The sequence below is a fragment of the Megachile rotundata genome, chromosome 5 (genome assembly GCF_050947335.1).
Source record: "Megachile rotundata isolate GNS110a chromosome 5, iyMegRotu1, whole genome shotgun sequence".
In the NCBI taxonomy this organism is placed as follows: domain Eukaryota; kingdom Metazoa; phylum Arthropoda; class Insecta; order Hymenoptera; family Megachilidae; genus Megachile; species Megachile rotundata.
In genome coordinates this window covers 17638440-17655196 of record NC_134987.1, presented here as the reverse complement: position 1 = coordinate 17655196, position 16757 = coordinate 17638440, and the positions used below count along the sequence as shown (strand labels likewise).

The following is a 16757-nucleotide window of genomic DNA, read 5'->3' as shown; positions in this document are numbered from 1 at the left end:
GCAACAGAACCGGCAACGGCACCGAAGGGCTGCAGTTGCGATCGGATGATCGACGAGTACGCGTCTGTTTGGTTGTTGTGTGCCATCGTTCGAGAGTGTACGCTCGGAATGTCAGCTATCAACGATTCGATTCTTGTGGGCTGTATTCGATGAATCGAGAGCGACAAGGAGTACGAAGTTAGAGAAGAGCAATGTTTGCGGGGATCTGTCAGGTAAGACCGTCTTGAATTACGGAGGTTTAAGTCATAATTCGATAGATGGTCGACGCGTGCCGAGATGCGGCGTTAATTTACGATTGTTTCTGCGAAAAGAACCAACAGGAGGGGGGTTCGAAGACAGTAATCGGAGTATGTTATCGAGCTGTTATTGACCATGTTCTTACGTTACTTTCGATTCTACGTGTAATCGCGGTTAACGTGGAATTAATATTTCTAAGATTCATCCTTCTCGATATTAAATCTTGGGCTGCTGGGTCAATAAAATAATACCAATTGTGTGTGAACGAAACTTGACAGACTTTTGTACTACCACCATCTCAATCGATATAGGTGATCGAAGTAATTAATCGGCGAGTACGGTAGCTGAAGATGTACTTGAGAGGTTACGATAAGTAAGAGTCACCCTGCTGGTCGTCACCCTTCGTTAGCGCTATAAAATGTTTAGAAGCAAATTGAATGCAATTGACGCGAATTATCAGGGGTTATCAACCCAAACGTGATCAATGGAAAACCGTACACGCACGTACTATTCGTGTATTTTAATTGACGCGAAGCATTGTGTGCTACGCCTCGTGTTCGTTTATTTACTCTGACACTTTGACAGCAGTCGGACGAGAACAGAAGTTGTATAATCTCCGACCCCACGTGCTTATCCATTATCGTAGCCGAAGTTTCGTATACACTTTATTAACTTTCATTGTTGGCGAGTGTTTACCTCTTTGACCGTGGAACACGCATTGATTGGTACTAATTGTCATCGCTTGGTTGACTCTGCTGCTACCGCTCGCTCGTAGTCTACAGTCGAGTGTTAATCTGAATCATAAAATTGAAGTTCTCTTTCTCTCGAATGAACCTTTAAATTTGGAGGTGTCACTTATAATGCTTCTTAAAGTGGAACAGTCATATTCTCTTCTTTCGGCTAACCGAAAACCCGGTTGTACCATGGATGCTTTAAATGGTGTATCTTCGCGTGCACGGACCGACATAAAGTCATTAAAGAATTTCTAAGGCGTCGGACAACGGCCTGCCTCTATGAGCCTCATTACGCGGTATAGTCGAAGAGTAAACTCTGTTTTGTCTCGGTGTACGTGTAACGAGTCATACGCGAACTTCGTTTTCTTGTGTAATTGAGGTTGCCTTTTAATGCGACGGACTTGCACCTTCTCTGATAAATTACTGGGAGAAATGTTTGACGGCTCGGTCGGCTGGACTCTGCTAGAAAATTGAATTCCAGCTTACCTCTAACCGAGCCGCAATTATTCTAATCCGATGGCAGGGACATTGACGGAAATCGTGTCTTCGTGTTCCTTGATGACAAAAAGCCTGTCTTCTTAACGAGGGACGCTAATGAGCTCTGAATCATTTTTGTTCGGGGAAGAGCAATTAAGATGAACCTTTGATTGGGCGCTCGAATAAAATTGGGATTGAAGAAAGTGAAATTAGGAGGAAATTCATCTTTTGTAATTGTGTCTTTGACGTTTGAGTTCAATCATCGTGTAAATTATTTCTTGAAACTTGTTTATCTTATTGGTAGAATTATTTTATGGTTACGAGTCATATATTAGCACGCGTTATTTTGCCACGCATTTTATCTCCAAGTGTCATATATCGCCACGCGTTATATTGCCACGCGTTGTATAGCCACGCGTTATATCGCCACGCGTTGTACAGCCACGCGTTGTATCGCCACGCGTTGTATCGCTACGCGTTATATCGCCACGCGCTGTACCGCCACGCGTTATATCGCCACGCGTTGTATAGCCACGCGTTATATTGCCGCGCGTTGTATAGCCACGCGTTATATTGCCACGCGTTGTATCGCCACGCGTTGTATAGCCACGCGTTGCATAGCCACGCGTTGTATAGCCACGCGTTGCATAGCCACGCGTTGTATCGCCACGCGTTGTATCGCTACGCGTTATGTCGCCACGCGCTGTACCGCCACGCGTTATATCGCCACGCGTTGTATAGCCACGCGTTATATTGCCACGCGTTGTATCGCCACGCGTTGTACAGCCACGCGTTGTATCGCCACGCGTTGGACCACCACGCTTTGTACCGCCACGCGTTGTATCGCCTCGCGTTGTATCGCCACGCGTTGGACCACCACGCGTTATATCGCCACGCGTTGTATCGCCACGCGTTGGATTACCACGCGTTATATCGCCATGCGTTGTATCGCTACGCGTTATATCGCCACGCGCTGTAATCCAACGCGTTATATCGCCACGCGCTGTAATCCAACGCATTATATCGCCACGCGTTATATCGCCGCACGTTATATCGCCACGCGTTGCATCGCCACGCGTTGCCATCGTCACGCGTTATATCGCCAAGTACCAAATATCGTCACATATTAAATATCAGTACGCCCATATATTGCCTTGCGTTAAATCATTATTATTATAGGTGTTGCTTATAAATCACTAAATTGGACTAACCTTGTTCAACAAAATGTTAAGTTGATCTAACCTTATTTATAAAGTATCAAATTGATCTAACCTCATTATATATCTAACCTTTTAATAAATTAAATTTATTAAAAAATAAATACAACCACAAGAATTTAAGTCCCGTTTTCATAGTCCATGTTCGGCCACACATCGCTCACATATCTCCACATATTAATAAAAAAATGAAAAGTGAGCTATCGTGAATTTTATCAATAAAATTGAATTCGTCTGTTGCGAGCCAAGCATCTTACGTGTGAACAGCGTCTCCGGAGATATAATTTTAAAAGAGCGGTAATGCTCCGTTACCGGTAATAAGATTGGAGTAATAAGTAACAGTTTTGGAGCGTGACCACCACGTACGCGTGTATGTGAGATGCTACAGAACGTTCTATTAATCGGGAAGCTAGAGAGGTTGCGACCAAAAGCCTACGTCGCGAAAGTTTATGAAACGGAATGAACGTCGACGACGTTTTCAGTGAAAAAAGAAACACTGCAATTTAGGTCTGCGGTTCTGTGTCATCATGGATGGATTTGGGACGAATGATGCAGTAATTAAATCGGTTGTCAGAGATTGGGTTTCTGAACGTTTGTAGCCCAAGAATGAATTGAGTTTCTGAAGTTTCCATTTAAAATCTATTTCGTGCCGCCGAATACAAATATTACTTTTTTACGTTTATGAAGCTTTATCTTATTAATGCTTCTACTTTAATTGCAGCGTGGTTTTAAATAATATTTAATGTTATTACACTTCGTATAAATATATGTTTCTCTAGTAACTTCGTGAACATTGAAATTACTCGAGTAAGTAGGTGACCTAACTACTCGGAGCAATGTACAAGACACACAGAAAATACAAAAGATAACACCGAAACCTGAACATAGAGAACAATTAAAGAAAGTGTGCCTCCTTATCCAGCTATTTCGTCGAGCACCTATCTGCATTTCCAATGACCAACCGTTTTATCGACTAGCTTTTGTTATTTTGTTACACCAACACTAACTAATCTACGCTACGATATATTTTATCGCAAACCAGTACTTTGCCAAGGAAAAGTTTCCAGTGAAAACCCGGAGTTGCATCATTCATTTTCAAAAGATTTGTGTATCTAAACAAATAACTCAGATATAAACCATGATGCAACTTATTAATTGAAGGTCTGCCGTTGAGTAATTATCATGAAAATTGCTTCGAAATAATTTCCTGCATTTAATTGTGACATGCTGTCACCTTGAATCACCTGACATGCAATTGTATGCACATGCAGTATTATCTGGTGCAGCTTTTGTGCAGTACTGACTATTGTCAGCAACAGTGTAACATTTTATACATAAACTTAATTGAATTTAAGTTCTACAAATTGTAACTTCCGTCTAGATATTTTGGGATAGAGTTCATTTTTGCTAAAAGCCAGACATGCGTTATATTGCCACGCATTTTATCTTCAAGTGTCATATATCGCCACGCGTAATATCGCCACGCATTGTATCGCCACGCGTTGTATTGCTACGCGTTATATCGCCACGGGTTGTTCCACCACGCGTTATATCGCCACGCGTTGTATCGCCACGCGTTATATCGCCACACATTGTGTCGCCACGCGTTGTACTGCCACGCGTTATATCGCCACGCATTGTATCGCCACGCGTTATATCGCCACGCGTTGTATCGCCACGCGTCATATCGCCACGCATTGTGTCGCTACGCGTTGTACTGCCACGCGTTATATCGCCACGCGTTGTATCGCCACGCGTTGTATCGCCACGCATTGTATCGCCACGCGTCCTATCGCCATGCGTTGTATCGCCACGCGTTGTATCGCCACGCGTCATATCGCCACGCATTGTATCTCCACGCGTTATATCGCCACGCGTCATATCGCCACGCGTTGTATCGCCACGCGTCATATCGCCACGCGTTGTATCGCCACGCGTTGTATCGCCACGCGTTATATCGCCACGCATTGTATCGCCACGCATTATATCGCCACGCGTTGTATCGCTACGCGTCATATCGCCACGCGTTGTATCGCCACGCGTCATATCGCCACGCATTGTGGTGATTCTGTGCTGGCTATTGCCAGCGATGTCTGGTAAATGAAGATTGATAGAAGTAATTGCGATCGAACAGGTTAAAAGGTTTTAATCGACTAGCCGACCGTGCTCTTATGAACTGCAATCTTCTTCCACCCTCTGTTTTCTTCGGACCTTGTTAGGGTCTCTTTGGTAGGCGACTTCAAAGAGAGTGTTGGCCGCTTTATTGACGTTTCGTGTATACCTGTCGACGAGGAAATATGTATTCACGTTTTTCCTTCACTTTTTTGTCACGTGTACTGCCTCTAAACGGCGTAAAATCTCCAATACTTTTAACATTCTGTCGCATCAATCTTCTTTTCAAAGTCAATTTTATAACTGTATTGGCGTTGATTAAGACGAATGTGACTGAATTAGCTATATAACACTTTTTAAATAATTTTAGGACATGTTCGAATTTCGTTTCGAGTCGAGTTTTATATCAGAGTTACAAACGTATGGCCCGGTGTATGGAACGGTAATTGGACAGGCACGCTCTGTTTATGCGATTTAATTAACTCGTAGCATTTTATCTCTCGTCGAATTTCTTTAATTCCTTCTCATTGACTGACATTGAAATAAAAAGTGCACGTTCTCCTCGATCGAGCAAGATTCGTGGCATTCTACGCTCCTGAAATCGAAGCGAATGGAGGACAGGTGAACGTTTTCGAGTTATCAATGATTCCATTTAATCTGCGTCGCGATACGCGTAAGCGACCATGTAATTATTTTGTTACGTGAAAGTTAGAGTGCTATTAGAGAGAATACATACGCTTGAACCACTTTTCTGACTTTAAACGATTCAGTGAGACGCTTCAAGATCAACGATCTCTTTATCGCACGATTTTGCCTCGCATTATATAACTTATTAACAGACTTTTTTATTTAAATTTGCATACAAAATTTGCGTTATTCATTCTACCGGATTTAATTTGCTTTAGTCATTCTACCAGATTTATAGTAGGTTGCAATTTCTTTCATGGACGCTGTTTCAGAATTTTTAATTCGGATGAGGAACTTTCAAAATGTCCGCAGGTAAGAGGTTAGCACCGTTCACGAGCTATCGCTGATTCCTTTATTATTCAAATTAGGGGTTTTCTGGGATAGCCTTGATGCAGATTCCTATTAGGGACTGCAGACCTAACTGTTCTTACCCGTGCAGGTAGATCCCGTGATTTACGATTTAGATGCATTTACTGCACGAGGAAGATTAGTCATTAAGTTGTAAACAAGGTTTTGTAAAAACCTTCTCAAGTTTATGTGTTCTTAGATCCTTGGATTTGTTAAAAATATAAATAGGTTCAGTTGTAAAAAATATGGTTAGGTTCATTTGTGAAAAAATATAAATAGCTTCATCTGTAAAAAATATAGATAGGTTCATTTAAAAAAAAATATAAACAGCTTCATTTGTAAAAAAAATATAAATAGGTTCAGTTGTAAAAAAAAATATAGATAGGTTCATTTGTGAAAAAATATAAATAGCTTCATTTGTGAAAAAATATAAATAGCTTCATTTGTAAAAAAATATAAATAGCTTCATTTGATGGATAGGTTCAATTTAAAAAAAATATAGATAGGTTTAAAGTATTTTGGCTAAATTTAAATACACAAGGAAAGACATATAGAAAGAGTTTCAAGTATTAGAATATTTTAGCATCTATAAAATGGAAGTAAAATAAAATACAAATTATTAAGTAATAAGTAATTACTTTTTAAAAGCATATTAACTAGCATACGATTTCGAATGAATAATATCAGAGTCTCGGTATCCGCGAGGGATTCCGCACCGAAGAGCACAATCGTCGCCTAAATACAAGTGTTTGTATGAAAGTTTGCTCAAAATGGAGAAGTTCATCGAGGAAACGTTTCGTCGATGCGGTCCAATTCGCTCGTTGTATTCAACGTTCACTGTGCTGATTTCAAAAGCATCTTTCCGCTACCCTTCCGGGAAAGAAAACCCCTTAATTAGAATGGTTATCCTTTAAAAAGCTCGGCGCTCTGACAGCCAAAGGGAAACCACGTGCGACGAATTCTAGAATAAATAGAGTCACGTGTTAACTGTCATCTATTTTAATTCTGTCTTCCGTCTGCGAGAGATAATTTTTGGTTATCTTAAGGTACACTGCTCTTTTGTAGGTCAATAGTTCGATTAGTTTGACAAAACTTTCTTATATTAAACTCTTATGGTTTGTAACATTTTTCTATTGGAAACGAGATCGATCACTTTAGATCATGTTTACTTATTTAGAAGATGAATATTGAAAAGAAGTACTGCTGTCAAAACATCAACATGTGTTCGTCGTAACTATCAGAATTGTTAAAGTAATTGGATTATTTTTTCTGCTGAAAATCTCCCAACAAATATTATGGAACTTCGCATCCGAAGACCCTCGGCACAATGCGAAGCGTTCGAAATGCAAAGCAAGATTTCTCTTTCAGGTTTCACGGAAGAAAAATGAGGTCCTATCTTTTCCTCTCATTGCTCCGAACACTGTCATTACATTTAATCGAGCTTGTCCAGCAAAACTCGTGATTCGACTTTGAACTTGAGAAGACAAATTGAGACGTCGAGACCGTCCAGAACTGGGCTAGAGAAAGGATTAAATTATAGCTGAGATTTCTTGGTGATTAGAAAAACCATCTCCCGAGGAAGTACGACAACCTGCACAGCTATTGCAGCTAGAACGTTCCGTTTGTGGATGCAAATGGATTAAAACCGGCAACAAAACACCAACCTTCCGGCGGATCTAACGTATCGCTTTCATCGCGTTCTCTTCGAGGTTGCCACGCGACTTTGTCGGTTCCCTTTAGGGAACGGTGGACAACGACATTATCTACCCGCGTAATCCGCCACCCACGTGCTCGAAAATTACCGCCAGCGTAAACATAACTCGAGAATATATCTCGTGCTTTCGCGATTCGACCTGTCTCTTTATGTTGCACCATTTACTTCAGCGGAAATTGCAAGAAATATGGCGATATTATCTCTTTGTTACGTACGGGACTGAGAACGGTCATATAACGAAAGCTGGGTCGTGTGGAGAGGTTGGGTAAGATCTTGGCAAGTTGGAATTCTGAAGTTTGATGTTATGAATTTTGGAGGTTTAGGACTGGTTTGATATTCGGAGATGTTGGAATTTTGGGAATTAGGGAATTTGGGATGAAGGGGATTTGCAAATGAGGGAATTAGGAATGCTGGGAATTAGGAAGAGAGGGAATTAGGACCAAGGGAAATTTGGGAATGAGGGAATTAGGAGATTAGGGAATTGGGGCGTAGGGAAATTGGAATCTTGGGAATTTGAGGCGCTTGGAATTTGGAAATGAAGGAATTAGGGACGCAGGGAATTGGGGAGTGAGGGAATTAGAGCGCAGGGAATTTGGAAACGAGGGAATTAGGGCGCAGGAAATTTGGAAATGAGGAAATTAGGAAATTAGAGAATTTAGGGCGTAACAAAAAATCGGAAATTTGCGAATTTGGGGCGCTTGGAATTTGGGAATGAGGGAATTAGGGAATTAGAGAATTCGGGGCGTAGGGAAATTGGAAATTTGCGAATTTGGAGCGCTTGGAATTTGGGAATGAGGGAATTAGGGCGCAGGGAATTTGGGAATGAGGGAATTAGGGACGCAAGGAATTTGGGAATGAGGGAATTAGGGCGCAGGGAATTTGGGAATGAGGGAATTAGGGAATTAGAGAATTCAGGGCGTAGAGAAATTGGAAATTTGCGAATTTGGAGCGCTTGGAATTTGGGAATGAAGGAATTAGGGCGCAGGGAATTTGGGAATGAGGGAATTAGAGCGCAAGGAATTTGGGAATGTGGGAATTAGGGAATAAGAGAATTTGGGACGTAGGGAAATTGGAAATTTGGAAATTTGGGGCGCTGGGAATTTGGGTCGCTGGGAATTTGGAAATGAGGGAATTAGGGACGTAGGGAATTAGGAAATGTGGGAATTAGGTAATGATGGAATTTGAAAATTTAGAAACCAAAAAATTTACGAACCCAACATTTTACTATTTGCTAACTCAAAAATCTGAAAATCTCCAAGTAAAAAAAGTTTCCAAACTTGCCACTATCACACTTGAACACAATAAATCGTCTACTAATATAACACAAGTCAACAGTAGCATCCGAGACTCCTCGTCGACCCTGTAGATTCGAACGATCGGGGTGGCAGTTTATAACACGTGCTGCAATAAAGTAGATTGTCACCTACGCGTGCCTGGAGTACTACGAACCGGACGTACACGTTGACGAATAAGTATGTGACGACTAGCAAAGCTCACTGTTGGATCCGATTCGCTGGCACTCGCGAGTGCTGGCCAACGTTTCTGGGAAGCGTCTGGGAAGCCGCACGAGCGATCGACGATCCAATTCAGCGATTATCTGACCGGCAAGTCCGATTGTTGGCCGGTCGTTGCTCCACGGACGTGGACATCGATGCGGTTTTCTTGATTGAATAACGAGGCTAGCTCGTTGCTTATGTCGACGCGAGCTGATTTTATTAGCTGGGTGCAAAATTGCCTGTCCTATTTGGATCCTCCATTTCACACGGGACTATGGTCATGTTGCTCTACTTATGAATTTCAGCAAAATTTTCAAGATACATTATTTACAAGAGCATTTCGGATTTTTATGTACTGATGTGTAGTTTTATGTACTTCTGATGAAGACTTTCTGTTTGTACTTTTTCCTGAAACTGGCATTTCAATTTCTATAGCAACAACAATTGATCATGCTCTTTGTTTTCATACAGGAAATTTGCTGTGTTAATAAAATCGTTTTGATCTGTTTTATAACTGGGTCATAGTCAATTTAACTCGGCTGCCATTTCGCTCTATTGCAACAATGCATGTTATGAAATCTTCAATTTCTTAAGGTGAATTGTCTGATAAATTTCTAAAATAAATTCTCTGAAACCACCATACTCCCTATTAAAATTTTATCGAATTTAATGCTTGAATCCAATCCACAATAGTCAAGCAGCATTCATTATCGCAGCTTGCTCTTCGAAATACAGTATTCATATAAATTAAAAAATATTAACGGAGTAGCAAAAAATTTTCCCCATTTTTCCCATGCATGATGGGAAGACTGTCTTTAAGACTACTTACGTTCTTCCTCCACGATTCGCTGTTTACATCCGTTCTTAGACCGTCTAGATGTCTAGACACAATGCAGCGTGTATCTGATGCACGACATTTTCGTGTGGCGTCACTCGTGCCGCGAGGAATTAATTAAAATCAACGCAACGCGTGGGTGCTGCTTGGCATTTGCAACAGCCCGAAGTGGAACAATTAATTCAAGCTTTTTGCCGACCAACGATTATCTTGCAAAACTTGGAGGTCGTAAATATACGTTTGTGCAAATCGAACAGCTTATATCCGTTCCGTGGGCGAGAATCGAGTATTCCGTGGAAAATTGATTAACCGTGTCGTGGCTTATTCCGCAGAATCTCCTCACGAATTTTATATCGCATCGCAAATTCCATAAATTAATTTATCCGGCTGCCTTACATCGTAAACAAAACGTGAGATAAGTCGCTTGACAAGGAATTCAATTTCGATAACGCTCAGATATTAATTATCGAGCGTGCAAATTATAGTAATCTCAGAAATTATTTGTAAATGATTGGAGTTTTATTTTGGATACTTTTATTGTCTGTTGTTAGGTTAAGTCTCTTGTTGACTGTTGCGAATTTTGATTCATTTTTGTAGTTGATAAGAAAACTTTCGATATATTGCAATAAATGGGATTGTAAAAATAGAGAATGCTATGAAATTGGCGATATAATAGCTTTGCAGTGCTTGATTTATATGAAAATTCGTGTTGAAGAACTTTTTTTGACTTGTTTAATGTACAGAGCAAGTATCGGCCATATAACGAGAGTCTATAATTAAATCATGTTTGAAATTTTCAACATAATTCATAGTTAATTTTGAAGTATAATTTCTCGCTATAGTTACTTATCGATAAAAAAACATAAATAATGTCACAAACAATTAATCGTCAGAGGAACACGTGGCAGCCTTCAGTAATTTGATGGGTGAAGTAGGAATCAAAATTCGCGGATGTGTCAGAGATTCTATGATTAACCGCCTCCAGATTTGCATTGCGATGAGTAAAGATACGTGGGTATGCGATGATCAATCACAGAAATATCTAACTGAAAAACAAGGTTAAATAATTTCGTTGTGAATCTTAACGAAGCTTTCTACAGAGAAGCCTAATTGATTCGAATTTTTATATAACAAGAGTAAATTTTCGAGAATGTTAAATACTACCGAGTCCACTTATCTTATATATGCGTGACACAAATACTGTGTCAAGATTCGTACGAGACAAACAATTTTCCAACCTCCACACCGAGTGAACATGCAATTAAGATATTATCCACGTACACCAAAATACACAGACCGTTTCTTGTTATCTTGGTTCGTTGCATAGGCGCCTCACCTTGAAGCCGACAAGCTCGTTTCTCTGCTCCATTTGTCACGATAACGCGAAAACGCTATTAATTGGCCAGCTGTCGTTGAATAATCGATCACCTGGGCCGTTTGATTAATGAAGAACTCTATCGAGGTATCTTTCGCCTACACGTTACCGTTCCCTATGAGAAACTCGAGGTATACTTCATTGGCGTAGATGTACATTTGGGAATTTTCCTGTTTGAGGATTTGGAGAGTTGGGATTTAGGGTTTGGGAGAGTAGCTATATCTGGGGAGTTGTGGGACTTGGGAGAGTTGGGAGTTTGGGGGTTTGAGAGGTGGGAGATTTGGAATTTGGGGGTTTGGGAGTTGGGAGATTTGGAATTTGGGGGTTTGGGAGTTGGGAGATTTGGAAATTTGGGGGGTTGGAATTTAGGGGATTTGTGGGACTTGGGAGATTTGGAAATTTGGGGGTTTGGGAGTTGGGAGATTCGGAAATTTGGGGGTTTGGGAGTTGGGAGATTTGGAATTTGGGGGTTTGGGAGTTGGGAGATTTGGAATTTGGGGGGTTGGAATTTGGGGGATTTGTGGGACTTGGGAGATTTGGGAATTTGGGGGTTTGAGAGTTGGGAGATTTGGAATTTGGGGATTTGGGAGTTGGAAGATTTGGAAATTTGGGGATTTGAGAGTTGGGAGATTTGGAATTTGGGGGATTTGTGGGACTTGGGAGATTTGGGAATTTGGGGGTTTGAGAGTTGGGAGATTTGGAATTTGGGGATTTGGGAGTTGGAAGATTTGGAAATTTGGGGATTTGAGAGTTGGGAGATTTGGAATTTGGGGGATTTGTGGGACTTGGGAGATTTGGGAATTTGGGGGTTTGAGAGTTGGGAGATTTGGAATTTGGACATTTGAGAGTTAGAAGATTTGGAATTTAGGGATTTGAGTGTTGGGAGATTTGGAATTTGGGGGATTTGTGGGACTTGGGAGATTTGGGAATTTAGGGGTTTGAGAGTTGGAAGATTTCAGAATTTGGGGGGTTGGAATTTGGGGTATTTGAGAATTGGAAGATTTGGTAACCTGAAGATGTGGCAGTTGGAAGTTATCAGAATTTGAGGGGTTGATAATTGGAAGATTTACAACTTTGGGCCACTTGAGAATTAGAAGATTTACAACCTTGAGAGATCCAACTACAGAAAGATTTAGGTACTTGGTGATTTGAGAAATGTCAAATTCAGTCATTTGAGGATCAGAACTTGTAAATTAAGGAACATATCAATTTTAGTATTTGCAACTTCGAGACTTTAAAGATTTGTAAATCTACAAATTCACAAACTTAAACCTAGAAATTGTGTCTTCTACAAAAATACCTAAACGAATACCTAACATGCTACAAAGTACCCACATCCCACCTCACAACTCGACATACCAATCCCCGGAAAATCAACTCAAAGTCGCGTTTCCATAAACGCAAGAAAAAAAAGAATATCGTTGCTTGAAAACGAGCTTCAGTTGTCATCTGTTTACCAGATATTGCATTACATTGGTCAGAAAGAGTGACGGCACGTTAATAGATCGATGTTGAAGGACAGTCGTAGGTTTGAACACGAGACGATTACCAGGATTTTCATTTCATCGATCCGCAAACGCATACTTGAATCAGCGATGGATTTGCGTCACCCGAGGCGATAGACGCGTCCTCCAAGGAGTCTGGAAGGATTTATGAGAATTTCATCGTTTTTTCCCCCATTTTTTCACCGGTGTCGTAAGTTCGATCAATCCCACGCAACGGATTCAGCAAAACTGCGAAGCTTGTGCGTGACACGTGTCGGAGAATGCTAATGGCGAATTTGAATGTCGTTTAAATACAGAGGCGTTTGTGGACATTGCGAACTTCGGGGAAATTTGCATCGAATCCTTGGACGATGGTCTACAAATCCGATACTGAAAGGACCGATACTTTGTAAGTTGGTATTCAATTGTTGTTTCGCAGCAGAAAAATATATTGTTTCCTTTAGAAACTCTGAGAAAAGGACATCTTTCTTATTTGATTATTTACTGAGAACGGTAGGTAAAGAAACTGCAAAATGTACAGAATGTCTGAATATCCAAAATGTCTTAATCATTTGATTATTTGTTGAGAACGGTGGCCAAAGAAAATACAAAATGTACAGAATGTCTGAATAACCATAATGTCTTGATTATTTGATTATTTGCTGAGAACGGTAGGTAAAGAAACTGCAAAATGTACAGAATGTCTGAATATCCAAAATGTCTTAATCATTTGATTATTTGCTGAGAACGGTGGCCAAAGAAAATTCAAAATGTACAGAATGTCTGAATAATCATAATGTCTTGATTATTTGATTATTTGCTGAGAACGGTAGGTAAAGAAACTGCAAAATGTACAGAATGTCTGAATATCCAAAATGTCTTAATCATTTGATTATTTGCTGAGAACGGTGGCCAAAGAAAATATAAAATGTACAAAATGTCTGAATAACCATAATGTCTTGATTATTTGATTATTTGCTGAGAACGGTGGGCAAAGAATATAAAAAATGTACAGAATGTCTGAATAACCAAAATGTCTTCATTATTTGATTATTTGATAAGAACGGTGAGCAAAGAAAATGCAAAATATACAAAATATCTTGATAACCAAAATGTCTTTATTATATGACTATTTACTGAGGAAGGTAGGCAAAGAAAATGCAAAATGTACAGAATGTTTGAATAACCAAAATGTCTTGATTATTTGATTATTTGATGAGAACGGTAGGTAAAGAAAGTGCAGAATGTACAAAATATCTTGATAACTAAAATGTCTTGATTATATGATTATTTGCTGAGAACACTAGGCAAAGAAAATACAAAATGTACAGAATGTCTTAATAACCAAAATGTCTTCATTATTTAATTATTTACTGAGAACGGTGGGCAAAGAATATACAAAATGTACAGAATGTCTTGATAACCAAAATGTCTTAATTATATGATTATTTACTGAGGAAGGTAGGCAAAGAAAATGCAAAATGTACAGAATGTCATGATAACAAAAATCTTTTATAATCATATAATTTAATAAATGAAACAAGTTATGAAGATATCTTAAAAATCGTAAGGCAAAGAACTGCTGGCTCATCGGAGCTCCACACGCGCCTCCATCGTCCAAACAGCACTCGAAGCTGCACTCTCATCCCCCTCAAGGTTATTACGAAACATAGTTGTCGGACATCCCATAAGCAGATCCCTGTAACATAAAACTCATTCATTCCGAAAAAGCACACTCAAGGAACGTTTCCGTGGCTGCCAGTCACTCAAGGAGTTCCGAGCCGCGTCTCACGTCCCGTTTATGGTTACGGGCTCGTAACCGTGGTCGCTCCTCTTCCGGCATCGTCTGATCCCGCAATAATCTCGTCTCTTTCGTCCGAAAATACGCGTGCGATTTCTTTCTATCTGATCAGTCAAAATGTCTGACGAAACGTTTCTTTCCATCCGTGTGCGATAACGTCGGGTTCTCTGTTCTTCAGGTTCACGTAATCGCCAGACGTGCAGCATCGCACGACGTCATCGGGACTGTACAGTAGCGAAAAGGTCGAGAGTTCTGCATCCGACAGAGGACTTGGAGAAAGAAAGGGGAACGTAAACGCCGATAAAGACAGAGAGAGAAGCCGGTGCGGGCCATCGGGACCTTCAGCCCCTTCGAGCCAACCCCAGAATGTCGTACACCAATCGATTCCCGTCGTCTCAGCACACTCGTTATCGTAGCAGCTGGGGACCCTCTTCGGTAACTGTGTTCAATCGTGCCGACGTACCCAGGCCGTCGCCGGAAGAGGAAGAGTTCGCCGAGTTCTATCACGAGCGTCTGCACTCCGCCCAGAGCAGACAGTTGCTGCCGCTTCAGGAGGATCTGGCTGATTGGATCAATAAGACGTTGAGTAAGTACTTACATGTTTTATCGACTGCTTTCTGGCAACTTTCTTTTGGAAGATTTCGGGGAGATCGGATATTTGAATTATTTGGATTGGAATGCGAATTATTCATTGTTCGTGTGTGTATTTATGTACGAATACTTCGTGTTTGGGGACAAACTCATGTAGGGGCAAACTCATGTAGGGACAAACACACTTCATATGTGTTTAAACGTATCTACATATGGACTCTTCATTTCACATGTTTTATGTTCATTATATTTATACATACGTATATGTGTTTACATATTTATCGCCCCTAGACATATATTTTGCTCCTCAGCAACAGGATTCATACACACATGTATATTTATAAACGTACAAATGTGTACAAATATTTAAAGATAGTTAACCTCTATCCTAATGAAGTCCATTCAGGTATCCTACATACTCGATATCCATCCAGATATCCATCTAGCACACTCTTCTAAAAAACTAAGAAAAATAATTAAGAAAAAGTACGAACCTCAAGAATGCAGTTCTCTAAATCAATCGAAGATGAGTTTAATTAGGTAACTCACATAAGAAACATCAGAGTTTATGATCGCATACGTACCTCACAATCATCATAAATGGTCGATAAAAATCCAGTGATTAAATCCGAAGTATAGAAAATAAAAGTATATAAGTATGTCAATGAGTAACCTGTCAGATTGTATACTTTTATTATTAATGTGATTCGTAAATAACGTGACAAGTTGTAAAGTTTTATGACCGGAAGAGGGAACAATTTTTTCGCGTGTGTCGGATCGCGTGACGTTCGGTCGAAAACACGGCAAAACCGAGAACCAAATGTTACAAATATCCTTTCCCACGTCATACCAGATGCTAAAGCTTTTATTCTGCCACGGAAACTGTACGAAGACTATACAGGGAACTTTTCACCGAATATCTACGATTTGAGACAAACTCGTGTTTCAAACTTTGTCACAAAAATAACTTGGTGTCAAAATATAATTTGTGGAAACTTGTATGTTTTGGGAAATGAAGTTTTGGTAAATTTATTGTACTTTTAATTTTAGTTTATGTTATGTCACTGCGTGTATAATCACACATGCTACATGAGATGTTCTATTAGGACCTTTGACCAAATTAGGTATTTGATCAAATCAATATATTGCAAATTTCAAGAATTTTTCGTGAAGTGATAATAATGTGATTATTCAATAGGTGATTATGTCAATGATAATATAAAGAAAGAACTTCAAATAAAAATGATGCCTGCATTAATATAGGAATAATGAAAGAATTTATTGAAGGAAGCATATCACGTGCTACCAGAAACAAGGGTTAATCCTTCTCAGTTCCATATTCAGCACATGCGATTTGATTGTTACGATTGCCCGTAATTACTCATGATTATTAGCAATTGTGCTTCGAGGTTCAATAGGTTAAATTTAATAGAATGTGATATGAAGGAAATGTAGACGCTGTCTATTTAAATTGGTTGCCTTTAATTATTTATGAAATTTGCATCGATTCAAATGGATTTATTGCTGAATAATTTGCATCGCTAAAATGGAATTCATTAGAGAGATGAAAAGCCGTCAAGTTTGTTTAAATAGAGATCCTTGAGAATCTGCATAATTAACCCTTGAATGACTGCAGCTGGGTCAATTAT

At 39.9% G+C, this 16757-nt stretch overlaps 1 protein-coding gene across 2 annotated transcripts in view; it reads left to right on the top strand.

Annotated features, from left to right (window-relative positions):
- Positions 1–72: 72 nt before the first annotated feature.
- The window catches only part of LOC100882775 (growth arrest-specific protein 2), a 34410-nt gene continuing 17725 nt past the window's right edge, over positions 73–16757 (top strand). The window contains exons 1-3 of one of the 2 annotated variants that reach the window (XM_076532124.1): positions 12734–12927; positions 13034–13125; positions 14696–15103. In XM_076532124.1, coding sequence (XP_076388239.1) covers positions 14884–15103 — 220 coding nt within the window. In that variant the 5' untranslated portion in view covers positions 12734–12927; positions 13034–13125; positions 14696–14883. Of the gene's footprint in view, positions 213–12733; positions 12928–13033; positions 13126–14695; positions 15104–16757 lie in introns of those variants that run through there. The other variant, XM_076532123.1, reaches the window with a different exon arrangement.